A 23,397-nucleotide genomic window follows, 5' to 3' on the forward strand; every position below is an offset into this window, starting at 1 on the left:
CCCTTTCCCAAGGGAGAGACCCCCAGCAGTCCCTACAAAAAAAGAAAACCAGGATGGATCAGCGAGAAACATCCTGGAATTGGTGGTTTGGGATGGATTTCATCCCTCTTTTCCCAGTGATTCCGTGCCCAGGTCGCTGGAGCTGTGGAAAGGTGACATTCCCGAGGGTGGGAGAGGACAGGTGACATTCCTGGCTGTGTCTCAGGAATTTCCAGTGTCCCATATCCCTGGACCCAGGAATGTCCCAAATCCCTGGAGCTGGGAATGTCCCAAATCCCTGGAGCTGGGGATGTCCAGTGTCCTGAATCCCTGGAGCCAGGAATGTCCATAATCCGTGGAACTGGGAACATCCTTAATTCCTGGAGCTGGGAATGTCCCAAAGCCCTGGAGTTGGGAATGTCCCAAAGCCCTGGAGCTGGGAATGCCCAGTGTCCCGAATCCCTGGAGCTGGGAATGCCCAGTGTCCCGAATCCCTGGAGCTGGGAATGTCCTTAATTCCTGGAGCTGGGAATGTCCCAAATCCTTGGAGCCGGGAATGTCCTTAATCCCTGGAACTGGGAACATCCTTAATTCCTGGAGCTGGGGATGTCCCAAATCCCTGGAGCTGGGAATGTCCTTAATTCCTGTGTCACCATCCCTGTGTCTCCAATATGCTGCCATTCCTGTGTCCCCTGTGTCCCCACCCCCGTGTCCCCGGTGTCCCGTGTCCCCCTGTGCTGCCGTCCCCGTGTTCCGTGTCCCCTGTGTGTCCCCATCCCTGGTACCCTATCCCCTGAGTGTCACCCTCCATTCCCGTGTGTCCCGGGTGCCACCCACCCCTGTCCCTCCCTCCCCCGTTTCCCCGCCTGCTCCTCCCGGTGTCCCCTCCCCTGTCCCGGTGTCCCCTCCCCTGTCTCGGTGTCCCCCTCCCCTGTCCCGGTGTCCCCTCCCCTGTCACAGTGTCCCCGCCCCGCGATGGCGCCTCTGCCCGCCCTGTCCCCGGTGTCCCACGGGCACTGGTGGCACCGTGTGCCACCGTGCCTGTGTCCCCCTGTGCCACCATCCCTGTGTCCCCCTGTACCACCATCCCCGTGTCCCCTGTGCCACCATTCCTGTGTCCCCTGTGCCACAATCCCTGTGTCCCCCTGTGCCACCGTCTCTTTGTGTCCCGTGTGCTGCCACCCCATCCCCGTGTCCCCTGTGCCACCATCCCTGTGTCCCCTGTGTCTCCTGTGTGCCACCATCCCTGTGTCCCCTGTGTGCCGCCATCCCCTGTGCCCTGTCCCCTGTGTCTGCCGCGTGCTGCCATCCCTGTGTCCCCTGTGTGCCACCTGTGTCCCCTGTGTGCTGCTATCCCTGTGTCCCTTGTCCCAGCTCTGTCACCATCCCTGTGTCACCCGTGTATTGCCATCCTTGTCCCGTGGCCCTTGTCCCTTGTCACATGTGCCACTGTGCCCCCTCCAATGCTGCCACCCCCATCCCTGTGTCCCCCGTGTGCTGCCATCCCATGTGCCCTGTCCCCTGTGTGCCACTATCCCCGTGTCCTCTGTCCCCCGTGTGCTGCCATCCCCGTGTCCCACTGTCCCTGCACGCCCCCTGTGGTGCCACCCCCGTGTCCCCATGTGCTGTTGGCCGTGTCCCCCGTGTGCTGCCATCCCTGTGTGCCCCATGTCCCCTGTGTGTCACTATCCCTGTGTCCCCTCTGTGCTGCCACCCCTGTGTGTCCCGTGTACCACCATCGCTCTGTCCCCCTGTGCCACCGTCCCTATGTCCCCTGTGCCACCATCCATGCGTCACCCTGTGCCACTATCCTCGTGTCTCGTGTGCCATGGTCCCTGTGTCCCGTGTCCCTGTATCCCTGTGTCCCATGTCCCGGCTCTGTGGCCATCCCTGTGTCCCCACGTGCTGCCATCCCTGTCCCGTGTCCGCTGTGTCGCCATCCCCGGTGTCCCCTGTCCCCCTGTGCTGCCATCCCCGTCTTCCGTGTCCCCTGTGTCCCCCTCCCTGTCCCGTGTCCCTGTTCCCCTCCCATTTCCCCGCTCGCTCCTCCCCGTCCCACCCCCGTCCCTCGTCCCTCCCGCTGTCCCCTCCCCCGTGGCCGTGTCCCCGCCCTTGTCCCCGTGTCCCCGCCCTTGTCCCCGTGTCCCCGCCCTGCGAAGGCTCCTCCCGCCGCCGGGGCGTGGGGACAGCGGGGACACGGGGAAGAGGGGGAGACAGGGGAGGGTGGCACCTGGGACACATGGGAAGGGATGGTGGCACACAGGGGACAGGGCACCAGGGATGGCAGCATGCAGGACACCAGGGGTGGTGGCACACAGGGGACATGGGGCACAGGGGGGGGACACAGGGGACACGGACAGGGATGGCAGCACGTGGGGACACGGGACACCGGGGATGGGGACACAGGGGACACGGGGACAGGGATGGCAGCACATGGGACACAGGGATGGCCACAGAGCCGGGACACGGGACACAGAGGGGACACAGGGGTGGCAGGAGGGGGAGACACAGGGCACCAGGGATGGTGGCACACAGGGGGATGTGGGAGAGGGAGCTGGGGACAGGGAACTCCCCCCCCGGAGACCAAATCCTGAGTGCACAGAAAGGGATCTTCCCACCAAATCAGCCCTGGGACACCCCTGGGACATCCTTGGGACATCCCTGGGACATCCCATGGGATATCCCGTGGGACATGCTGTAGGACATCTCTGGGACATCCTGAGGGACACTCCTGGGACACCCCTGGCTGATACTCTGCCTTCCCTATTCCAAGCTTGGTCTCTGTGGCCACATTCCCTCTCTTCCCATTCTGTTTGCATTCCCCGGAAGGTGGAGGCTGGTTCCAGGTTGATCCCAGATTCAGGTTGATCACAGCTCCAGGTTCATCCTGGATTCAGGCTGAACCCACCTCCAGGTGGATCCTGGTTCTTGGGTGGTCCTGGCTCCAGTGAAAAACCCTAATTCCAGTAAAAAGTCCTAATTCCAGTGAAAACCCTAATTCCAGTAAAAACCCTAATTCCAGTAAAAGCCATAATTCCACTGAAAAACCCTAAATCCAGAGAAAAGCCTAATTCCAATAAAAACCCTAATTCCAGTAAAAGCCCTAATTCCAATAAAAACAAAAAATTCCAGTAAAACCTCCAAATTCCAGTGAAAACCCTAATTCCAGTAAAAACCCTAATTCCACTGAAAAACCCCAAATTCCAGTGAAAACGCTAATTCCAGTGTAAAACTCTAATTCCATAGAAAAAGTTAATTCCAGTGTAAAACCCTAATTCCACTGAAAAACCCTAATTCCAGTAAAGACCCTAATTCCAGTGTAAAACCCCAATTCCAGTAAAAACCCCAAATTCCAGTAAAAACCCTAATTCCAGTGAAAACCCAAATTCCAGTAAAAACCCTAATTCCAGTAAAAAGCCCTAATTCCAGTAAAAACCCCAAATTCCAGTGAAAACCCTAATTCCAGTGTAAAACCCTAATTCCACTAAAAAAACTTATTTCCAGTGAAAACCCCTATTTCCAGTAAAAACCCTAATTCCAGTGAAAACCCTAATTCCACTGAAAAATCCTAATTCCAGTAAAAGCCCTAATTCCACTGAAAAACCCTAATTCCACTGAAAACCCTAATTCCAGTGAAAACCCTAATTCCACTGAAAAACCCTGATTCCAGTGAAAACCCTAATTCCACTGAAAAACCCTAATTCCAGGGAAAAACCCTATTTCCAGTAAAGACCCTAATTCCACTGTAAAACTCTAATTCCAGTAAAAACCCCCAAATTTCAGTAAAAACCCTAATTCCAGTGTCAAACCCTAATTCCAGTGTCAAACCCTAATTCCAGTGAAAACCCCTTTGCAGCTCCACCGGGAGGAAAATTCCCCCGGAAGATGAACCTCCCCATTCCCAGGGATCATTCCCACCCTCCGCACTTTGGATCTTCCCAGCCCGTTGACAGGGAAGAGAATAATTAAGAGCTTAATGAACCTGCTGGTCGCTATTCCCAAAATCCCGACAGCCTGGAGCGTCCCGTGGCGACGCTCCAGCTGTGGGCGCCGTATCCCCCTTTGGAGAGAGGAAGAAACTCCAAGAAAACCGGGAATATTTTGCCGGAAGTTCCATGGTTTTTTTTTTTTTTTTAGAGCAAAGCACCAAAAAATCCCGGAGTTCATTGTGCCTGAGTAAAGGTTGTCCCGAGTTTTTGGGAAAAGAGGAATGAAGAACGACTTGGGTGGACGAGGGGAGCGACCTGTGCCAGTGGAATTCCTGGAATTCCTTCTGTCACACCCAAGGATGTGATTCCCGATGTCCAGAGGGAATCCAAGTGAAACCACTTTGGTCCTGGAGCCGGGCACAGAAGCTCCCGGGGGTCCCTTCAGGGATTTGTGGATATTGAGGAGATTCCCCTTCTCCAGGATGGACAATCCCAGCTCTTCCAGCCTCTCCTGCTCCAATCCCTTCATCCCATCCCTTCATCCCTTCACGGCTCTTCCTTGGATTCTCTTCCTCTCTCCCGGACTGGGGAGCTCAAACTGGGCCCACAACTCCAAGTGGGACTTATCCAAGTGGAAGGATTCCATAGGGATGGAATGCCAGGAAGATCCTAAACCGCGTGGCCCGAGCCACCGGGACGGATCCGAAGCCGGGTGGGAAAATTCCTGCACTAAACAGGGAAAAGAAAAAAAAGAGCAGGGAGAGGGATTAAAGCTGCAAATCCGGGATTCCTGGAAGTGTCCCACGAGGTTTTGGGTGTCCCGCCGCTGGAATTCCATGTCCATGAATCCCCCAGTTCACGAGTTTATTAAACTTCATGGAATATCAATTCCCACCGAATCCCGAAACTTTCCCCGACTCGGGGCAGGAAATCCAGAAGTGCTTTTGGTTTTTTTTTTGGTTTTTTTTGGTTTTTTTCCATTTCTGCCCCTGGAATTCCGGTGTTTGGCACCGAACTTGGAAGTGGACGTGGAAAAAAAACAGGATGGGAAGTGCTTAAGAGTCAAGTGGAAACTCCGAATCCCGCGCAGAGTTTGCCAAAGGGAGGGAGCGGCAGGTGCTCCATCCTTCTCCCAGTTTTCTTCTTCCAGGAATGTCTGGTTTTAAAGGATATTTTCAGCTCGAGACACCCGAGGGATGGCGGGAAAAAAGTGCTGGATAAGGGAAGTGCAGATAATTGAGGGATTTAGAGGGAAAACCCCTCCTCCTGATCCATCTCAACTGGCTCCCACCCGGTTTTCCCACTCCCCCAAATCCAGGCGAGGATGTTTTCAGGGAAGGGGAGGTTGCGGATTCCTTGTGCTCCCTGAAAACCTGAGGATGAATCCCGGTGCTTTGGTTGCTGCTGGTCCTCAGCTTCGGAGCGACAGGAGAAAAGGAGGGTGGGAAGGGAAAAGGGCGGGATGGGAACGTGCGGAATGAGACGGGATCCGGGCGTCGACAATTCCAAAGTCCAGCTGTGCCCACAGGATAAAGCCTGGATTTCCCAACCCCACGGATAGTGGGATACCAGGAGAGGTAAGAAGAGGCTCCGAAGTGCAGCTTGTTGCGTCCAGACTCGGCTGTTCCCGAGGGGCCGGGAAGCGATCCCGGATTCCCGAGGCCGCTCCGGGTCACTTGTACAGGGCCATTTTCCGGCTCTGGAACAGGTACATGTAGGCGTCACAGAAGAGCCTTTTGGCCACTCCATCCATATCCCGGGGCTGCTCCAGGGCCAGCCCGGCCAAGGGCAATTCCAGGTATTTGGCGACCTCCGGGCACAGCGTCACCGCGGGAATGTTGAAGCCGCTTTCGCCACCTACGGCAGGGAAAAGGAGGGAAGGCCCGGCTCAGATCCCGAGGGACGAGCTCCTGCAGCTCCAGGAGATCCCGTCACGCTCGACAGTGGAGAGACCCAGAGGCCAAAAGCGCTGGAAGAGGTTGGATGAGGGGAGAACATCCACATTCCGGAGCCTAAAGGGGCTCTGGGAGAGCTGGAGAGGGAATTGGGATGAGGGATGGGGGGACAGGACACAGGGAATGGCTTCCCACTGCCAGAGGGTTGGATGGGATACTGGGAAGGAATTCTTTCCTGGGAGGGTGGGGAGGGGCTGGAATGGAATTCCCAGAGAAGCTGTGGCTGCTCCATCCCTGGAAGTGTCCAAGGCCAGGTTGGACCAACCTGGGATAGTGGGAGGAGTCCCTGCCCATGGAAATGGGGTTTGGAATTCCTTGACCTTCAAAATTCTCTTCCAACCCAAACCGTTCCATGATTCCATGATAAGAACAAAGTGGGAAGGACAGCAGAACAATCCATGCCCAGCTGGGACTGGGTTTAAATCCCTGTTTTTGAACGTATCCAGAGGATGGAATCACCTGGAAGAAATCCCACCATGGCCTGGCCATGGATGGAATCATCTGGAAGAATTCCCACCTTGGCCTGGCCATGGATGGAACCTCCTGGAAGAAACTCCCCCCTCGGCTTGGCCCTATTTTTCTCTGGAATCCAGTTCAATGGAAGCAAGATCCAGAGAGACTAAACTGGACAGGGAATTTCAGAGGGAAAAGGTGGATTTGTCTGAACGTATCCAGAGATGGAAGCACCTGGAAGAACTGCCACCATGGTTTGGCCATGGGAAGCTCCTGGAAGAAACTCCCACCATGGCTTGGCCCTGTTTTTTTCTAGAGTCTAATTCAATGGAAGCAAGATCCAGAGAGAGACTAAACTGGACAGGGAATTTCAGAGGGAAAAGGTGGACTTGTCTGAACGTATCCAGAGATGGAAGCTCCTGGAAGAACTCCCACCTTGGCCTGGCCATGGATGGAAGCTCCTGGAAGAACTCCCACCTTGGCCTGGCCAAGGATGGAAGCTCCTGGAAGAACTCCTTGGCTTGGCCACACTTTTCTCTGGAGTCTAATTCAATGGGAGCAAGATCCAGAGAGAGACTAAATTGGACAGGGAATTTCAGAGGGAAAAGGTGGATTTGCTTGACTGTATCCAGAGGATGGAAGCTCCTGGAAGAACTCCCACCATGGCTTGACCACGGATGGAATCTCCTGTAAGAACTCCTTGGCTTGGCCCTGTTTTTTCTGGAGTCTAATTCAATGGGAGCAAGATCCAGAGAGAGACTAAACTGGACAGGGAATTTCAGAGGGAAAAGGTGGACTTGTCTGAACGTATCCAGAGATGGAAGCACCTGGAAGAACTCCCACCTTGGCCTGGCCATGGATGGAAGCTCCTGGAAGAAACTCCCACCATGGCTTGGCCCTGTTTTTTTCTAGAGTCTAATTCAATGGAAGCAAGATCCAGAGAGAGACTAAACTGGACAGGGAATTTCAGAGGGAAAAGGTGGATTTGCCTGAACGTATCCAGAGGATGGAAGCTCCTGGGAGAACTCCCACCTTGGCTTGGCCCTGTTTTTTCTGGAGTCTAATTCAATGGGAGCAAGATCCAGAGAGAGACTAAACTGGGCAGGGAATTCCAGAGGGAAAGGGTGTGCTGAGCAGCTCCTGGGAGCTTCCCGAATGCCGGTGCTCACCGTGCCGGTCGGCCATGCTGTCAAAGAACATCCAGTGCTCCTTCCCGGGGCCGTACTTGACGAAGGCCACGTAGTGACTGGTCTCGATGCAGAGCACGGCGAAGAGCTCCAGCTTCTCCCGAGGGATCGGCTGCCTCCGCCGGGAATTCCACCGCTGGAATTCCTCCGGGATGTGCAGCCGCGTTGGTTTGTGCGCCTTGCGTCGGTGATGGGAGTGAACCTGAGGGAGGGGATGGGAATGATCCTGAGGGAGGGGATGGGAATGATCCTGAGGGAGGGGATGGGAATGATCCTGAGGGAGGGGATGGGAATGAACCTGAGGGAGACGATGGGAATGATCCTGAGGGGATGGGAATGAACCTGAGGGGATGGAAACGATCCTGAGCGAGGGGATGGGAATGATCCTGAGGGAGGGGATAGGAATGAACCTGAGGGAGGGGATGGGAATGAACCTGAGGGAGGGGATGGGAATGAACCTGAGGGAGAGGATGGGAATGATCCTGAGGGGATGGGAAAGAACCTGAGGGGATGGAAATGATCCTGAGGGAGGGGATGGGAATGATCCTGAGGGAGGGGATGGGAATGATCCTGAGGGAAGGGATGGGAATGATCCTGAGGGGATGGGAATGATCCTGAGGGAAGGGATGGGAATGATCCTGAGGGGATGGGAATGAACCTGAGGGAGGGGATGGGAATGAACCTGAGGGAGGGGATGGGAATGATCCTGAGGGAGGGGATGGGAATGATCCTGAGGGAGGGGATGGGAATGATCCTGAGGGCATGGGAATGAACCTGAGGGAGGGGATGGGAATGATCCTGAGGGAAGGGATGGGAATGATCCTGAGGGGATGGGAATGAACCTGAGGGAGGGGATGGGAATGATCCTGAGGGAGGGGACAGGCTGGGATTCATGAGGGGGGGAGGGAAGGACTGACCCTGGGAGAGGGGACAGGGGTCACATTCCCAGTTTATTCCCAAATCGTCTGACTCCTGTGTTCCCTGGATGTCTGGGAATACTGTTGTGGCAACAGCCTGGCAGGAAGAAGCTGAATCTGGAGCCTGTCACTCTCCAAGAAGTTGTGGGAATGCTCATGGTGAGGGGTCAGCACCCAGTTTGTGCAGGATTAGGGGTTTTTATGGAATAGGTTGGGATTTGTGCTTTTTTATGGGATAGGTTGTCCAGAGAAGCTGCGGATGTGAAGCTGAAATGTCCAAGGCCGTGCTGGACAGGGTTTGGAGCAACCTGGGATAGTGGAAGGTGTCCCTGCCTGTGGTAGGGGCTTGGAATTCCATAATAATTAAGCTCCCTCCCAATCTGAAGCATTCCATGATTTTATGATTCCACAATTCTTCAGGCTCTGTGTGAGCAGAGGGTTCAACAGCCGGTGGGAATGACTCTGTGCCCAACATCCAGGGAAATTTTGGGAGGGTTCAACCTCATGCCGAGAGGGGATTCCGGGGAGCATCCAAGGAAAACTACCTGTCTGGAGCAGGAGCTGCAGAACTGCTTCAGGCCCGTGGCTGCGAACACCTGGTCCTGGAAACATTCCAAACATTCCAGGGTGGCAACATCTCCACACAGGCAGCATTCCCTGGGACCTGCAGGGACAATAGAGGCTGGGGCTTCCCCAGATCCCCCCCAAAATCCAGTTTGTCCCACCAAAACCGTGGGGAATTCTTCCTCGGGGAAGGAGGAGGATCCCACCCTGATCCCAAGAGCTCCTGGCCCGTCATTCCCAACTCACTGTCCAGCAGCAGGTCTGTGATGTCCAGCTCCAAGGAAGGGATGATTTTGCTGAACATTTTGTACTCCTTCCCAAAACGTGGCATTTGGATAATGAAGCAGGAGGGGATCTGGGGAAAGGAAAGGGGAAAAGAAAGGGAAAAGGGAGTCGGAAGAGCCAAAGCTCGGAGGTTCCGCTCTAAATTTGGGAATGAAGACTTCCCGCCGTGGTTTCTCGCAGGATAAAAGGGAAACGGGGAAAGCTGAGCCCTTTTTCCCAAGTCAGGCTTGGATTCGGTGTTGGATGTGAGACCTAGAAGGTATTTTGGGAAGCAGAAGGGAAGGGCCTCACCTCCACCAGCTTCAGATCCGAGGACAGGAAGGAACGTTCCACCAACTGCTGCACGTTGGGAACCACCAGATCCTCCTGCTTATCCAGGAAGATCTGGTAGCAGTAACAATCCTGCTCCTGCCCTCCTGACCTGCAGGGAATAGTCGTGGGATGGCTGAGGTGGTGCCGCAGGAGGATTCTCCCTAAGGATTCTCCTGCCGGAGTTTCCGGGCTCCAGGCACCAGGGGCGGTTTGGTGCCACACCCAGCCCTTTTTCCATGTGGAAATCCCACATTTGTGCCATGGGAAGGGGGGATAAGTAGGATTTTCAGTCTCGTTGCCCCTTATAGCACCAAATCCCGCTCCCATGGGTAAAATTCCTGGATATAAATATTAAAAAAATTACTGGGAATGGCTTTTAAGCCCGACAATCCAACGGTTGCTCCGATGGGAGATCCATTGATATTCCCATCACTGAGCTGTTCCAGGAGAGCTCCCAAAAGGCCTCCATCCAGCGGGGGAAGGATTTCCCCGGGATGAGCCCGTGCAGGGGAGCTGCAGCACAGAGGCCCCCTTTGTGCTCGGCCTTTTCCCAGGATCTCTGCGTTCCAGGATCCACAAAGAAGCGCGGAGATCCAACAATCCCCTTCTGTTACTTTTGGCTTCCTCCAGCCCCTCATCCCCTTTGTGGAGCCCTGGGATGGCATCCATGGACTGCCTGTTGGAGAGGCTCTGGGATGGGAGCCAGCTCGGCAGCCTGGATGCATCCCAGATTTATCCAAAGGCTGTTGGATCCCGCTGGCTCTGCCCTCAAACCCCTTCTCAGCTCTCCCCGAGGGTGGGACAAGGATTTTTATCCCGATTTTCCGAAGGCAGCGCCTTCCAGGGAGAGCTCAGAAGTGTTTTTTCCTGGCTGGGAAGATCCCAACAAGCAGGATCACGGGGGACAGCAGAAGGAGCTGCCCAGAACTCAGAGCTGTGCTTCCAGAAAGCTCCATGGAAAGGGAAAAGTGACCCCCCCACTCAACCCAGGGAATGTGAGGTGGAAAACCAGGGAATTGCATCCCTTAGCTGTGGAAACCTACTGGAGTTTCAGGAGTGGCTCCATTCCCAGGATCTGCTGCATTATGAGGTTGAGGAATTCCTCAGGATCTGGAAAGGGGAGGGAAAAGGCATGGGAGCCAAAAGCTGCCAGGGAAACACAGGCCAACATTCCATGAACCTGGAATTTCATTTTTTAGGTGAGGAGGTAACCGGGATAAAGGCTGAGAGCACTTGGATAAGGCACAAATCCCAAGGGGAGCACGGAAAAGGCAAACCAGCCTTCGGATACTGCACTTTCATGGAATCCTGGAATGGTTTGGGTGGGAAGGAACCGTAAAGATCATCCAGTTCCAACCCCCTTCCATAGGCAGGGACACCTCCCACTATCCCAGGTTGCTCCAACCTCCCCTTGGACACTTCTAGGGATGGGGCAGCCACAGCTTCGCTGGGAATTCCATCCCAGCCCCTCCCCACCTTCCCAGGGAAGAATTCCTTCCCAACATCCCACCTAACCCTGCCCTCTGGCAGTTTAATCCCATTCCCTGTGTCCTGTCTCTCCATCCCTCATCCCAATTCCCTCTCCAGCTCTCCTGGAGCCCCTTTAGGCTCTGGAAGGGGCTCTACGGATACGGAAAGTTTTAAAACCCGAAAACATTTTCCGTGTGAATTTTGCCATAAATCACCGGCTCCTTAAAGCACATTCCCGGGAAAAGCCCAAAATTCCATGGTCGGCTGGTGCCTGGATGAGGCAGAACACAGGGAAGCAGCCCTGGAAAAGCTCCAGAGGGACCTCCTGACCTTTCTCAGCGTTGGTGAAGCTGGAACATTGTCCCTTGTCCGTGAGCTGCTCCCGGAGGTGCATCACGCTGCTGGCCCGGACGAATCCAGTCCTGGAACGACAACCGGCTCCGGGTGATCCCTCCAGGGCGTTTCAATCATGGAATGGGTTGGGTGGGAAGGGATTTTAAAAGGTCATCTCGTTCAACCTGCAGGGATGCCACCCACTATCCCAGGTTGCTCCAAGTTGCATCCCTTGGGCGCTTCCAGGGATGGGGCAGCCACAGTTTCTCTGGGAATTCTATTCCAGCTGCTCCCCACCCTCATAGGGAAGAATTCCTTCCCCCTTGTCCTGTTCCTTCATCCCTCGTCCGAATTCCCTCTCCAGCTCTCCGGGAGCCCCTTTAGGCTCTGGAAGGTGGATGGTCTCCCCTCATCCAGCTTGGAATTCTTTGGGATTGATTCCAAAGCTTCATCAACTCCACGATTCCACCCGGAGGTGGTTGGAACCCCAGGGATCCCCGTTTTTCCCTTTCCCTGGGATGTGCAGCTCCCAAGGTTCCTCCAGAGCGGGAGACTCTCATGGAAGGAGCTGGGACAGCCTCACATCCCAGGGAAAGGAACAACTGGAAGAACCATCACAGGATCATGGAATGGTTTGGGTTGGGAGGGATTGTTGAATTCCAACCCCTTGTCCTGGGCAGGGACACCTCCCACTATCCCAGGTTGCTCCAACCTGGACTTGGACACTTCCAAGAATGGGGTAGCCACAACTTCCCTGGGAATTCCATTCCAGCCCCTCACCACCCTCCCAGGGAGGAATTTCTTCCCAATATCCCATCTAAACCTACTCTCTGGCAGTGGGAAACCATTCCCTGTCCTCCTGTGGGATGTGGCTGGCAGGAAAATCCCTTTCCCTCGGCGCCAGCTCCCACCTCCAGGGCCAGCAGAGAAGGAATGAAGGCAGACAGAAAACTCCCGGCATTCCCAGAGACCCACCTCCGGAGGGGATTCACGATCTCATCCCGCAGAATTCCCTGGACATTCCTGTCACTCAGTGGGAAGGGCATGAAGAGCATGGAGTCCAGCACAGATGTGCAGGAGAAGAGGCTGTGGAAAGAGTGGGATGGGTTTAATCCCGATGGATTGGGAGCAACGGCCGGAACCCAAAATGCCGGTGGATGGTGACAGTCGATGGCTGGGATGCTCAAGATTCCATGCATGGAATGACAGGGAGGTGAGGGACAGCACAGCTGGATCGATGGACACTGGGAGAAAGCAAGGGAAGAGCTCAGGGAGAAGGGAATTCCTACTTGGCAGCCAAAACTCAGGGAAAGGCCCCAGGGAGTCTTTTCCTCTCCAAACAGCCAAGCTGGGACCTGCTGGGTGGGTTCTTGGGAAGTGATTCCAGCCACAACTTCCAGGGACAGAGCCGGCACGGTCCGAGTCCGGAAAACTGGGAGCTCTCAGCACCCTGGAGGACAAGACACATGGGAACAGGGGAGGATGGGGGTTCCTCAGGGCTGGAAAGCCTTCCAGGGTTGGGAATGAGCTGGAAAAGCAGCCTCGGGGCTCTGTCTCCATGGTTTTATCCCGCCGACGTGGAAATCCAGGGAAGTGCTGCAATTTAGGGATTAAAACCCCGCTCAGGGAAGCCATTTCCTCACCTGAAGAGAGCGGCATCCATGTAGCAGGAATTGCAGTGGCCTTGGATGCCCTTCATCCGGCCCCGCAGGACGCGCACAGCCACCTCGTTCCTGAGGGGAGGAAAACTCTCCGGAGGAGTCTGGGGAAGAACTTCCCGTTCTCCTGCAAGGAAAACGAATCCCTTGGAGTCCCCAAATCCTCGGTGGCAGCTCGGCCCTTCCCTGATCCCCCCCCAAGAGTCTTAAGCTGAGCCTAAGACTCCAAGGTGGTTTCTCCATCCGGGCTTTCCCGGTTTCCCGAATCGCTTACGGCCTTGCGCCGGCGGGGATGTTCCCTACGGAATTTTTTTAGATTGGGAAAGACCTCTGAGAACTTTGGAGTCCCGCCCTGAAGCCAACAGTGCTGAGGGTGGGGTGGGGCACAGATACCACCAGAACCCAACACTCAAAGCAGGTGAAGGATCTCCCTTCTCCATGGGGAGTCTTCCCGGTTTTCCCGCTTCCCAGAGGACTCACCGTATTCCAGGAGGGAGGGTTGGGCGTCAGGAAGGCTCTGGAAGCGCCGGTCGGGCTGGCAGGAGTTGAGCCTCACGAAGAGGCCGCGTTTTGGGGCGCAGTGGAAGTAGGACTTGCCCAACCACTCGCCCCCGGTGACCCCCTTGTCTTCATCCTGGAGAAGACATCCGGGAATGGCAGGATTTATGGGATCACGGAGTTGGAAAAGAGCTCTGAGAGCACCCCACCACCACTAAACTGTGTCCCCCCCCAAAGGGTCACATCCACAGGGATGGGAAATCCCTCCAGGAATGGGGATCCCACCCTTGCCCTGGGCAGCCCCTTCCAGTGCTTTCCAGCCCTTTCCAGGAAGGAATTTTCCCAATATCCCACCTAAACCTCCCCTGGCGCAACTTGAGGCCGTTCCCTCTCATCCTGTCCCTTGTTCCCCAGGAGCAGAGCCCGATCCCACCCATTTCCACCTTCCTGTCCCCCTGGATCCCCCCTGATCTCCCTTTTCTCCAGAATGAGCTCTCCCACTGCTCCAAACCCTTCCCAGCTCCGTCTCCTTCCCGGGATGCGCTCCCAACCCCTTGACGTACCCAGAGATCCCAAACCTGCCCCTCACCAGTTCCACTCCCGCCATTTTCTCCGTAATCTGGGGCAGGAATCCCAACCAGCGGATGATTCCCGACACTTGGCTCCCCTTGTCCAAGGCAATCTGGACCATGGAGTTCACTTCCAGGGGGAAATTCCCACCTTCGCCCTCCTCGCCGCTCTCGCTCGTCTCCGCTTTTCTTGGATTTGGGGGGCCCAAACCCACGTCGGAGTCGAAGGACGGAAACAAACCTGGCGGACAACACAAAACACGGGGTGAGGCGGGAATTCCATCCCAAACGGATGGAACCTCTGGATCTCACCTAATTCCAGGCCTACTTTGGAATTCCAGGCCACACAGATGAGTACAAGGTGTAATTCCCAATGGATGGCCAAGCTGGTCCAACAGGATGACAGGGAATCATAGAATCATAGAATCATAGAATCATAGAATCAGCTGGGTTGGAAGGGACCTCTGAGATCATCAAGTCCAACCCTTGATCCAACCCTGCTGCAGTTCCCAGGCCATGGCACTGATGCCACATCCAGTCTCTTCTTAAAAACCTCCAAGGATGCAGAATCCACCACTTCCCTGGGCAGCCCATTCCAATGGCTGATCACCTTCTCTGGAAAGAAATTCTTTCTAATATCCAACCTAAACCTCCCCTGGCACAGCTGAAGACCGAGCCCTCTTGTCTTGCTGATGGTTGCCTTGGAAAAGAGACCAACCCCCACCTGGCTACAACCTCCTGTCAGGGAGTTGCAGAGAGCGAGGAGGTCTCCCCTGAGCCTCCTCTTCTCCAGGCTGAGCCTCCCCAGCTCCCTCAGCCTCTCCTCATGGGAATTGTGCTCCAGACCCTTCCCCAGCCTCGTTGCTCTTCTCTGCACCTGCTCCAGCCCCTCCATGTCCTTCCTGAACTGAGGGCCCAGAACTGGACACAGCACTCAAGGTGTGGCCTCACCAGCGCTGAGTCCAGGGGCAGAATCACTTCCCTGGACCTGTTGGCCACACTGTTCCTGATCCAGGCCAGGATCCATTGGCCTTCTTGTCCACCTGGGCACACTCTGGCTCCTGTTCAGCTTCCTGTCCATCCACACTCCCAGTTCCCTTCCTGCCTGGTTGCTCTCCAGCCACTCTGTCCCAGCCCGTGGAGCTGCCGGGGGTTGTTGTGGCCAAAGTGCAGGACCCGGCATTTGGCCTTGTTGAACCTCATCCAGCTGGAATCAGCTCATGGATCCAGCCTGTCCAGGTCCCTCTGCAGAGCCCTCCTGCTTTCCAGCAGATTCACGCTCCCCCCAGCTTGGTGTCATCTGCAAATTTGCTGATGGTTCACTCGATCCCCTCATCTAAATCATCAATAAAGACATTAAACAGGACTGGGCCCAGCACTGATCCCTGGGGACACCACTGGTGACCGGATCCCACCTGGATGCAGCTCCATTCCCACCACTCTCTGGGCCTGGTCCTCGGCCAGTTCCCAACCCAGCACAGAGCGCCCCTGTCCAAGCCTTTTCCAGGAACATCCCGCGGGAGACGGCGCCCAAGGCTTTGCTGAAGTCCAGACAGACACATCCACCCCTTCCCTCATCCCCCAGGTGGGTCATAAAAGGAGCTCAGGTTGGTCAGACAGGCCCTGCCCTTCCTAAACCCGTCCTGGCTGGGTCTGATCCTTGAATGTCCCTGTTTCCTGTTTCCCGGCCTCGGAGCTAATCCAGCCCTTCCCAAACTCCTGGAATGGCAGCAGAGGGTTCTTCCCGAATTCTTCTGCCTTTACCGAGATGAATCAGCGAAAATTCCAAGGTTTTTTGGTGGGTTTTGGCGGCGACAGAGAGATTCCACCAATTCCTTGCCTTTCCCAACGACTCCCACCGGAGTTTTTCCCACCGGGATGAAGCTCCGGCTCCGTCTCCCACTAAATTAAAGCCTCTTCCCTGAGGAAAAACTCTTCTTCCTGGGATTCACCCAAAGAATTCCGCCTGGAAATTGGGGATTTTTCCATAAATCCCGATCGACTCAGCTTTTACTGGATTTTCAGACCCCGCAGAGAGGGAATAAATCCCAAATTCCCTCCCTGGAATTCCCACAGGGCGATCACCTACTCGGCAAACTCTCCTTCACCACGGAATCCATCGGGATTTCCCGGAAAATATCGGTCGTTCCTTCTTCTTCCTGAAAGGAGAGGAAGGAAAAAAAATGCTGGAATAGGAGGGAATTTTGGAATTCTAGGGGTTTTTTTAAGATTTTTTTCCCCGATTTTTTTTTTCCCATTGGAAAATTCAAAAATCTGAATTTTAAACTGGAAAATCTGAATTTTAAACCGGAAAATCTGAATTTTAAACTAGTAAAATCTGAATTTTAAAGTGGAAAGTCTTAAATTTAAAATAGAAAGATGAAAATTTAAACTGGAAGTCTGAATCTTAAACCGGAAAAATCTGAATTTTAAGCTGGAAAACCTGAATTTTAAACCGAAAATCTGAATTTTAAACCGGAAAATCTGAATTTTAAACTGGAAAATCTAAATTTTAAGCTGTAAAATCCCAATTTTAAACCGAAAAATCTGAATTTTAAACCGAAAAATCAGAAATTTAAACCAGAAAATCTGAAATTTAAACTGGAAAAATCTGAATTTTAAACCGGAAAATCTGAATTTTAAACCCAGAAAATCAGAATTTTTAACCGGAAAATTTGAACTTTAAACTGGAAAATCTGAAATTTAAACCGAAAAAATCTGAAATTTAAACCAGAAAATTTGAATTTTATAGCAGAAAATCTGAATTTTAAACCGGAAAATCTGAATTTAAAACTGGAAAAATCTGAATTTTAAACTGGAAAAATCTGAACTTTAAAACGGGAAATCTGAATTTTAAACCGGGAAATCTGAAGTTTAGACTGGAAAGTCCAAATTTTAAACCAGGAAAATGTGAATTTTAAACTAGAAGATCTGAAATTTAAACTGGAAAATCTGAAATTTAAACCAGAAAATCTGAATTTTAAACCAGAAAAATCTGAATTTTAAACTGGAAAATCTGAATTTTAAACCAGAAAACCTGAATTTTAAAACCTGAATTTTAAACTGGAAAATCCAAATTTTAAACTGGAAAATCCAAATTTTAAACTGGGAAATCTGAATTTTAAACTGGAAAAATCTGAGTTTTAAAGTAGAAAATCTGAATTTCAAACCGGAAAATGAGAATTTTAAACAGCAAAAAAATCTGAATTTTAAGCCGGAAAAATCCAAATTTTAAAAATCCCTCCCCGGTCCTGTTCCCCCCAAAAAAAAAACCTGGAAAAGCTGCTCCTACCGGACAAACCCTGACGAACCATCGGCTCCCTTCCCGGTAAACGGCCATGGCAATTCCCTTGGTCGGGATCTCATCCACGTAAAAGCTGACGGCATCTCCCACTTTTACGGGAAGCGCCTCTTCCTCGGCCTCTTTGGGCGTCGCATTCCCGAAATTCTTGCCCGTGGCGGGATTGAACTGGATTTTGCTGAAGGGCAGGAAGATCCCGCAGTTCTTCCGGCACTGGAAGAACTCGGTGCCGTGGTAGGAGCCGTCGCTTCGCCCGCGGTTTTCCCCCTCTCCCTGGAAAACAGGACGAGAAGGGATGTCACACACATAGAAATATCATGGAAAAATATGGAATTTCCTCAGCAGGAAGATCCCACAGTTCCTCTGGCACTGGAAGAACTCGGTGCCGTGATGGGATCCGTCACTTCTCCCTGTTTTTTCCCCTTTCCCTGGAAACAAGGAGGAATGTCACATCCAAAAATATCATGGAAAAATAAGGAACTCTCCCTGGCAAAAAGATCCCACAGTTCCTGGTGCACGGGAAGAACGTGGTTCTGTGATGGGATCTGTCACTTCTCCCTGTTTTTTCCCCTTTCCCTGGAAACAAGGAGGGATTTCACACCCAAAAATATGCTGGAAAAACAGGGAATTGTTCTGGGCAGGAAGATCCTGTGGTAGGATCCGTCACTTCTCCCTGTTTTCCCCCTTTCCCTGGAAATGGAAAGAGAAGTCACACACAAAAATATCATGGAAAAACAGGGAATTTCCTTGGCAAAATAAACCATCCCACAGTTCCTCTGGCATTGGAAGAACTCAGTGCCGTGATGGGATCTGCTGCTTTTCCCTGTTTTCCCCCTTTCCCTGGAAACAAGAAGGGATGTCACACACACAAATATCATGGAAAAATAAGGAATTCCTCCTGGCAGGAAGATCCCACAGTTCCTCCGGCACTGGAAGAACTCGGTGCCGTGATGGGATCTGTTGCTTCTCCCTGTTTTCCCCTTTTCCCTGGAAACAAGAAGGGATGTCACACCCAAAAAATACGATGGAAAAACGAGGAATTCTCCCTGGCAAAATAAACCATCCCACAGTTCCTCCAGCACTGGAAGAACTCAGTGCCATGATGGGATCCGTCGCTTCTCCCTGTTTTCCCCTTTTCCCTGGAAAACAGGCCAAAAAAAGATGTCACACACACAGAAATATCATGGAAAAATAAGGAATTTCCTTGGAAGGAGATCCCACAGTTCCTCGGCAGGAAGATCCCACAGTTCCTCCGGCATTGGAAGAACTCGGTGCCGTGATGGGATCCATCGTTTATCCCTGTTTTCCCCCTTCTCCCTGGAAATGGAAAGAGATGTCACACCCAAAAATATGATGGAAAAACAGGGAATTTCCTCGGCAGGAAGATCCCACAGTTCCTGCTGCACAGGAAGAACGTGGTTCTGTGATGGGATCTGTTACTTCTCCCTGTTTTTCCCCTCTCCCTGGAAACAAGAAAGGATGTCACACCCAAAAACATCCCGGAAAACCCAGGAATTTTCCTTCCTGGCCACATTACCTGCAATTCCACCCCGAAGAACACCGGGGCCAGCACGGCCAAGCTGGGTTTGTAGATGCTCCCGACGTACCGGATCACCCCCGGGAAGAACTTCCGGTCGACCTCCACCATCACATTCCGGCCGGGAGCGGCTCCCAGCGCCGCTTCCAAGCTCGACCTTTCCAGGAAGAAGCTCAGGCGTTCCTTGGGGTTGCCGATGGCCAGCAGGAATCCGGCGGCTTCTTCCCGCAGGGGTTGCAGGATCCCGACGTTGACGGTGACGCCGGAGCCGTCGTCCAGCACGACGACCTTCAGGAAGCACGTGGGGGGCCCGGCCTCGGAAAAATTCCGGAGGTAGCTCCGCTCGCTGCAGAAGCACATGGTGCCAGCCTGGAAGTATTTGCTTCCATAGGCACAGTCTTCCGTCAGGATGTAAAAGCAATTCCCGGACGCCGCCGGAGGCGGGAGGTTGGTCATGGCAGCGCTTCCCTGGGAGGAGGAGAAACTGGGAGTCAACTTCTGGAATTCTGGAGGGAGTCGGGTTGGGAGGAACTGGGAGGTCGCGGAGAGAGAGAGACGCGGGTGTTGGAGCAGAATTCCAGAAGGATCCGGGTCGGGAGAGGTCCCAGCCCTGAGCTGGGTGTTCGAAGCCTCGCCTGGTTGGGTTGGAGCGGCTCTGACGCCGGAGATCCCAAATCCTCCCTGCTCCCTTTTCCCAGTGTTTAATCACCCCCCTGGGGATCCAGAATTCCACCTAACCAGCTTTTCCATGGTCCTGCTCATCCCAGTTTCCTCCCGGCCTCTCACTGGGCATCCATGGAAAAAAAAATCCAGCTCTTCCTTCTCTCCTAAACCCTCCCGGAAAGAGAAGCAGGAAATCATGGAATGGGCTGGGAGGGACCTTAAGGATCATCTAATTCCAACCCCTGCCCCAGGCAGGGACACCTTGAACTAGTCCAGGTTGTTCCAAGCTCCATCCAGGCTGGAACAGGAACAATTCCAGGGATGAGGCGTCTCCTGCAGCTCATCCGACCTGTTCAGCCGGAACAGCCTCATTAAATTCCAGGTTTTCTTTCCTTGCTTACAAGAAGGAGGCAAAGGATAAATTCTGCCTCGGAAAATTCCTTGGGAAGGGGATTCCTGGTCTGTCCCTCCAGCTCCTCTGTTTGTGTTACAGTTCATGAATATTCAAAACACAAATATTTTGAATATTCATGAATATTCCAAGCAGATCCAAAGCACCTCCCGAGGTACCAAATCTGCATCTTCCAGGATAAATATAGGAAAAGAAACGCAAATGTTTGGGATCATGAGGAGATTTCGATGCTTGTTTTCCGGGGAAATTCTTGGGAGTGAGATTTAACTCCCAGAATTGCAGGAGTTAAAACCTGGTAATAAAAAAATCTGGGAGTTAAATTCAACTGGTGGAACTCCAGGAGTTAAAACCTGGGAGTAAAAACTGGGGAGTTAAATTCAACTACTGGAATTCCACTGGTTAAATTCTGGGAGTTAAATTCCAGGAGTTAAATTCAACAGGTGGAATTCCAGGAGTTAAAACCTGGGAGTAAAAACCTGGGATTTAATCCAACTGCAAGAATTCCATTGGATAAATTCTGGGAGTTAAATTCCAATAGTTCACTTCAACAGGTAGAATTCCAGGAGTTAAATTCAACTGGTGGAATTCCAGGAGTTAAAACCTGGGAGTAAAAACCTGGGATTGAAATTCAACTGCTGGAATTCCACTGGTTAAAATCTGGGAGTTAAATTCCACTGGTAGAATTCCAGGAATTAAATTCAACTGGTGGAATTCCAGGAGTTAAAACCTGGGAGTAAAAACCTGGGAGTTAAATTCAATTACTGGAATTCCACTGGTTAAAACCTGGGAGTTAAATTCCACCTCCAAAATTCCAGTGGTTGAAATCTGGGAGTTAAATTCCAGGAGTTAAATTAACAGGTAGAATTCCAAGAGTTAAATTCAAGTGGTGGGATTCCAGTAATTAAAACCTGGAAGTAAAAACCTGGGAGTAAAATTCAACTAGAAGAATTCCAGTAGCTAAATTCAACTATTTTATTAATTAAAACCCGAGAACAAATCACTTTTTTTCTCTCATTAAAAAAACCCCAAGATTAAATTCTTTCCCTCATCAAACCCCCAAAATAAACGATTTTTCTCACCAAAACTCAGGAATAAACGACTTTCCTCCTCAAAAACCACCGAAATAAACTCTTTTCCTCACGAAAAGCAGAAAAATAAAAACTTTTTTATCACGAAAACCACAAAAATACACGATTTTCCTCATCAAAACCTAATAAATCGTGTTCTTCATTAAAAAAAACCCCAAGAACTATTTCTTTTCCGCAGCAAACCCCAGGAATAAACCATGTTTCTCACCAAAAAAGAAACAAGAATAAACAATTTTATTCCTCAAACCCCAACAATAAACTACTTTATTCCTCGAAACCCAACAATAAACTATTTCATTCCTTAAAACCCGACAATAAACCGTTTTCCTTATGCAAAAACCCCCCAAAATATACAATTTTCCTCACCAACCTCCCCAAAATAAACCCTTTTCCTCACGAACCCACAGGAATAACCCCTTTTCCCCCCTCGAACACTACATTTCTGGGATATTCATCCCAGAATATCCCAAGTTTCGTCCGCTTTCGGGGGATAAAACCGGTTTTAAGTCTCTGAGCGGGGATTAGACTCGACCCCCCCCTCATTCCCCCTCCACCGCCCCCCCCCCGCTCTCACCGTCGCCGCTCCGGCCACGGCGCTTCCGCGTCCGGGCGCGCGCGCGGCCCACCAGCCAATGGGAAGCGGTGGGAGGGGGCGGGCGGCCAATGGGAGAGAGGGGGCGTGGTCAAGAGGGGAAAGGGGCGGGGTTTGGCGGCGGGTCCCGCCCCCTGCTGGGCGGAGATGGGGGAGAGAAGGAGGCGGCGGCGTGAGGGGGGTGCGGGAACGGGGTGTTCCTATGGATCCGAATTCCTATGGATCTGAATTCCTATGGATCCGTGGGTGTTCCTATGGATCCGGATCCTGTGGATCCGAATTCCTGTGGTTCCGTGGGTGTCCCTGTGGAGCTGTGGGTGTCTCTGTGGATCCCAATTCTATGGATCTGAATTTCTATGGATCCGTGGGTGTGGCTCCGAATTCCTGTGGATCTGTGGGTGTCCCCATGGAGCTGTGGGTGTCCTTACGGACCTGTACCTTTATGGATCCGAATTCCTGTGGATCTGTGTGTGTCCCCATGGACACAAATTCCAATGGATCCGTGTGTGTCCCTATGGAGCTGTGGGTGTCCCTAAGGAGTTGTGGGTGTCCCTATGGAGCAGTGGATGTCCCCATGGACACAAATTCCAATGGGTCTGTGTGTGTCACTATGGAGCAGTGGGTGTCCCCAGGGAGCTGTGGATGTCCCCATGGACACAAATTCCAACGGATCTATGTGTGTCCCCATGGAGTTGTGGGTGTCCCCATGGAGCTGTGGGTGTCTCCATGTCCCCATGGATCTGTGTGTCCCCCCATGGACCTGTGTCCCCTTGTCCCTATGGATCCGTGGGTGTCCCCATGGCTGGCCCCATATGTGTCCCCATGTCCTCACAGCCCTGTGTCCCCAAAGCCTTCTGTCTCAATGTTCCCGTGTCCCCTAATCCTGTGTCCCCAGACTCTGCCCCCTGTCCCCATGGCCCCTAGTCCTCTGTCCCCTTGCCCTCTATCACCATGGCCCTTGTGTCCCCTGACTAGTGTCCCCCTGGCCCTGTGCCCTCTGTCCTATGTCCCCTGTGTCCCCAGGCTCCATGTCCCCTGTCCCCATGGTCCCTAGTCCTGTGTCCCTTGGCCCTCAGTCACCATGGCCCTTGTGTCCCCTGGCTGGTGTCCCTCTGGTCCTGAGCCCTCTGTCCCATGTCCCCTGTGTCTCCCTGGCCCTGTGCCCTCTGTCCCATGTCCCCTGGGCCCTGTGTCCCCCTGGCCCTGTGCCCTGTGTCCCCATGTCCTGTGTCCCGTGTCCCCTGGGCCCTGTGTCCCCCTGGCCCTGTACCCTCTGTCCCATGTCCCCTGTGCCCTGTGCCCTCTGTCCCATGTCCCCTGTGTCTCCCTGGCCCTGTGCCCTCTGTCCCATGTCCTGTGTCCCCTGTCCCCTCCCTGAGTGGCCCTGCCACAGCTCCACCCCTGCCTGAGTGTCCCCACCACTTCCAGGACAGATCAGGGGGGACAAGGGTGACACCCTGGATCCGGGACCCCCCTGGGGCCATCACCCACCGCAGGGACATCGGGGAGGGGACACCAGGTCAGGGCAGCAGGTCACAGGTATAAATATTGGCTAAATAGATTTATTTTCATACAAAGAATACACAGGTCCCCCCCTGGGACACCCCGACCCCGGGGGACACCCCAAGATGTCCCCAGCCACCACTGGGCCGGCCACCACCTCCATGGGCTTCACTGGCAGGATCTGTCCCCATT

At 53.1% G+C, this 23,397-nt stretch overlaps 1 protein-coding gene across 1 annotated transcript; it reads right to left on the reverse strand.

Moving 5' to 3' along the window:
• Positions 1–5,343: 5,343 nt before the first annotated feature.
• Positions 5,344–21,725, reverse strand: LOC116789388 (ubiquitin carboxyl-terminal hydrolase CYLD-like). Its single transcript, XM_032693179.1, has 15 exons — positions 21,685–21,725; positions 18,948–19,415; positions 17,402–17,683; positions 16,199–16,268; positions 14,130–14,350; positions 13,523–13,676; positions 13,028–13,169; positions 12,360–12,470; positions 11,382–11,473; positions 10,625–10,691; positions 9,561–9,690; positions 9,231–9,339; positions 8,966–9,084; positions 7,486–7,705; positions 5,344–5,765 (listed from the first exon to the last, which is right to left on the reverse strand). The coding sequence occupies exons 2-15, from the start codon at positions 19,401–19,403 to the stop codon at positions 5,581–5,583; spliced, it is 2,358 nt and encodes a 785-aa protein (XP_032549070.1). The 5' UTR covers positions 19,404–19,415; positions 21,685–21,725; the 3' UTR covers positions 5,344–5,580.
• Positions 21,726–23,397: the final 1,672 nt, after the last annotated feature.

Source organism: Chiroxiphia lanceolata, chromosome 1 (assembly GCF_009829145.1).
Source record: "Chiroxiphia lanceolata isolate bChiLan1 chromosome 1, bChiLan1.pri, whole genome shotgun sequence".
NCBI lineage: Eukaryota > Metazoa > Chordata > Aves > Passeriformes > Pipridae > Chiroxiphia > Chiroxiphia lanceolata.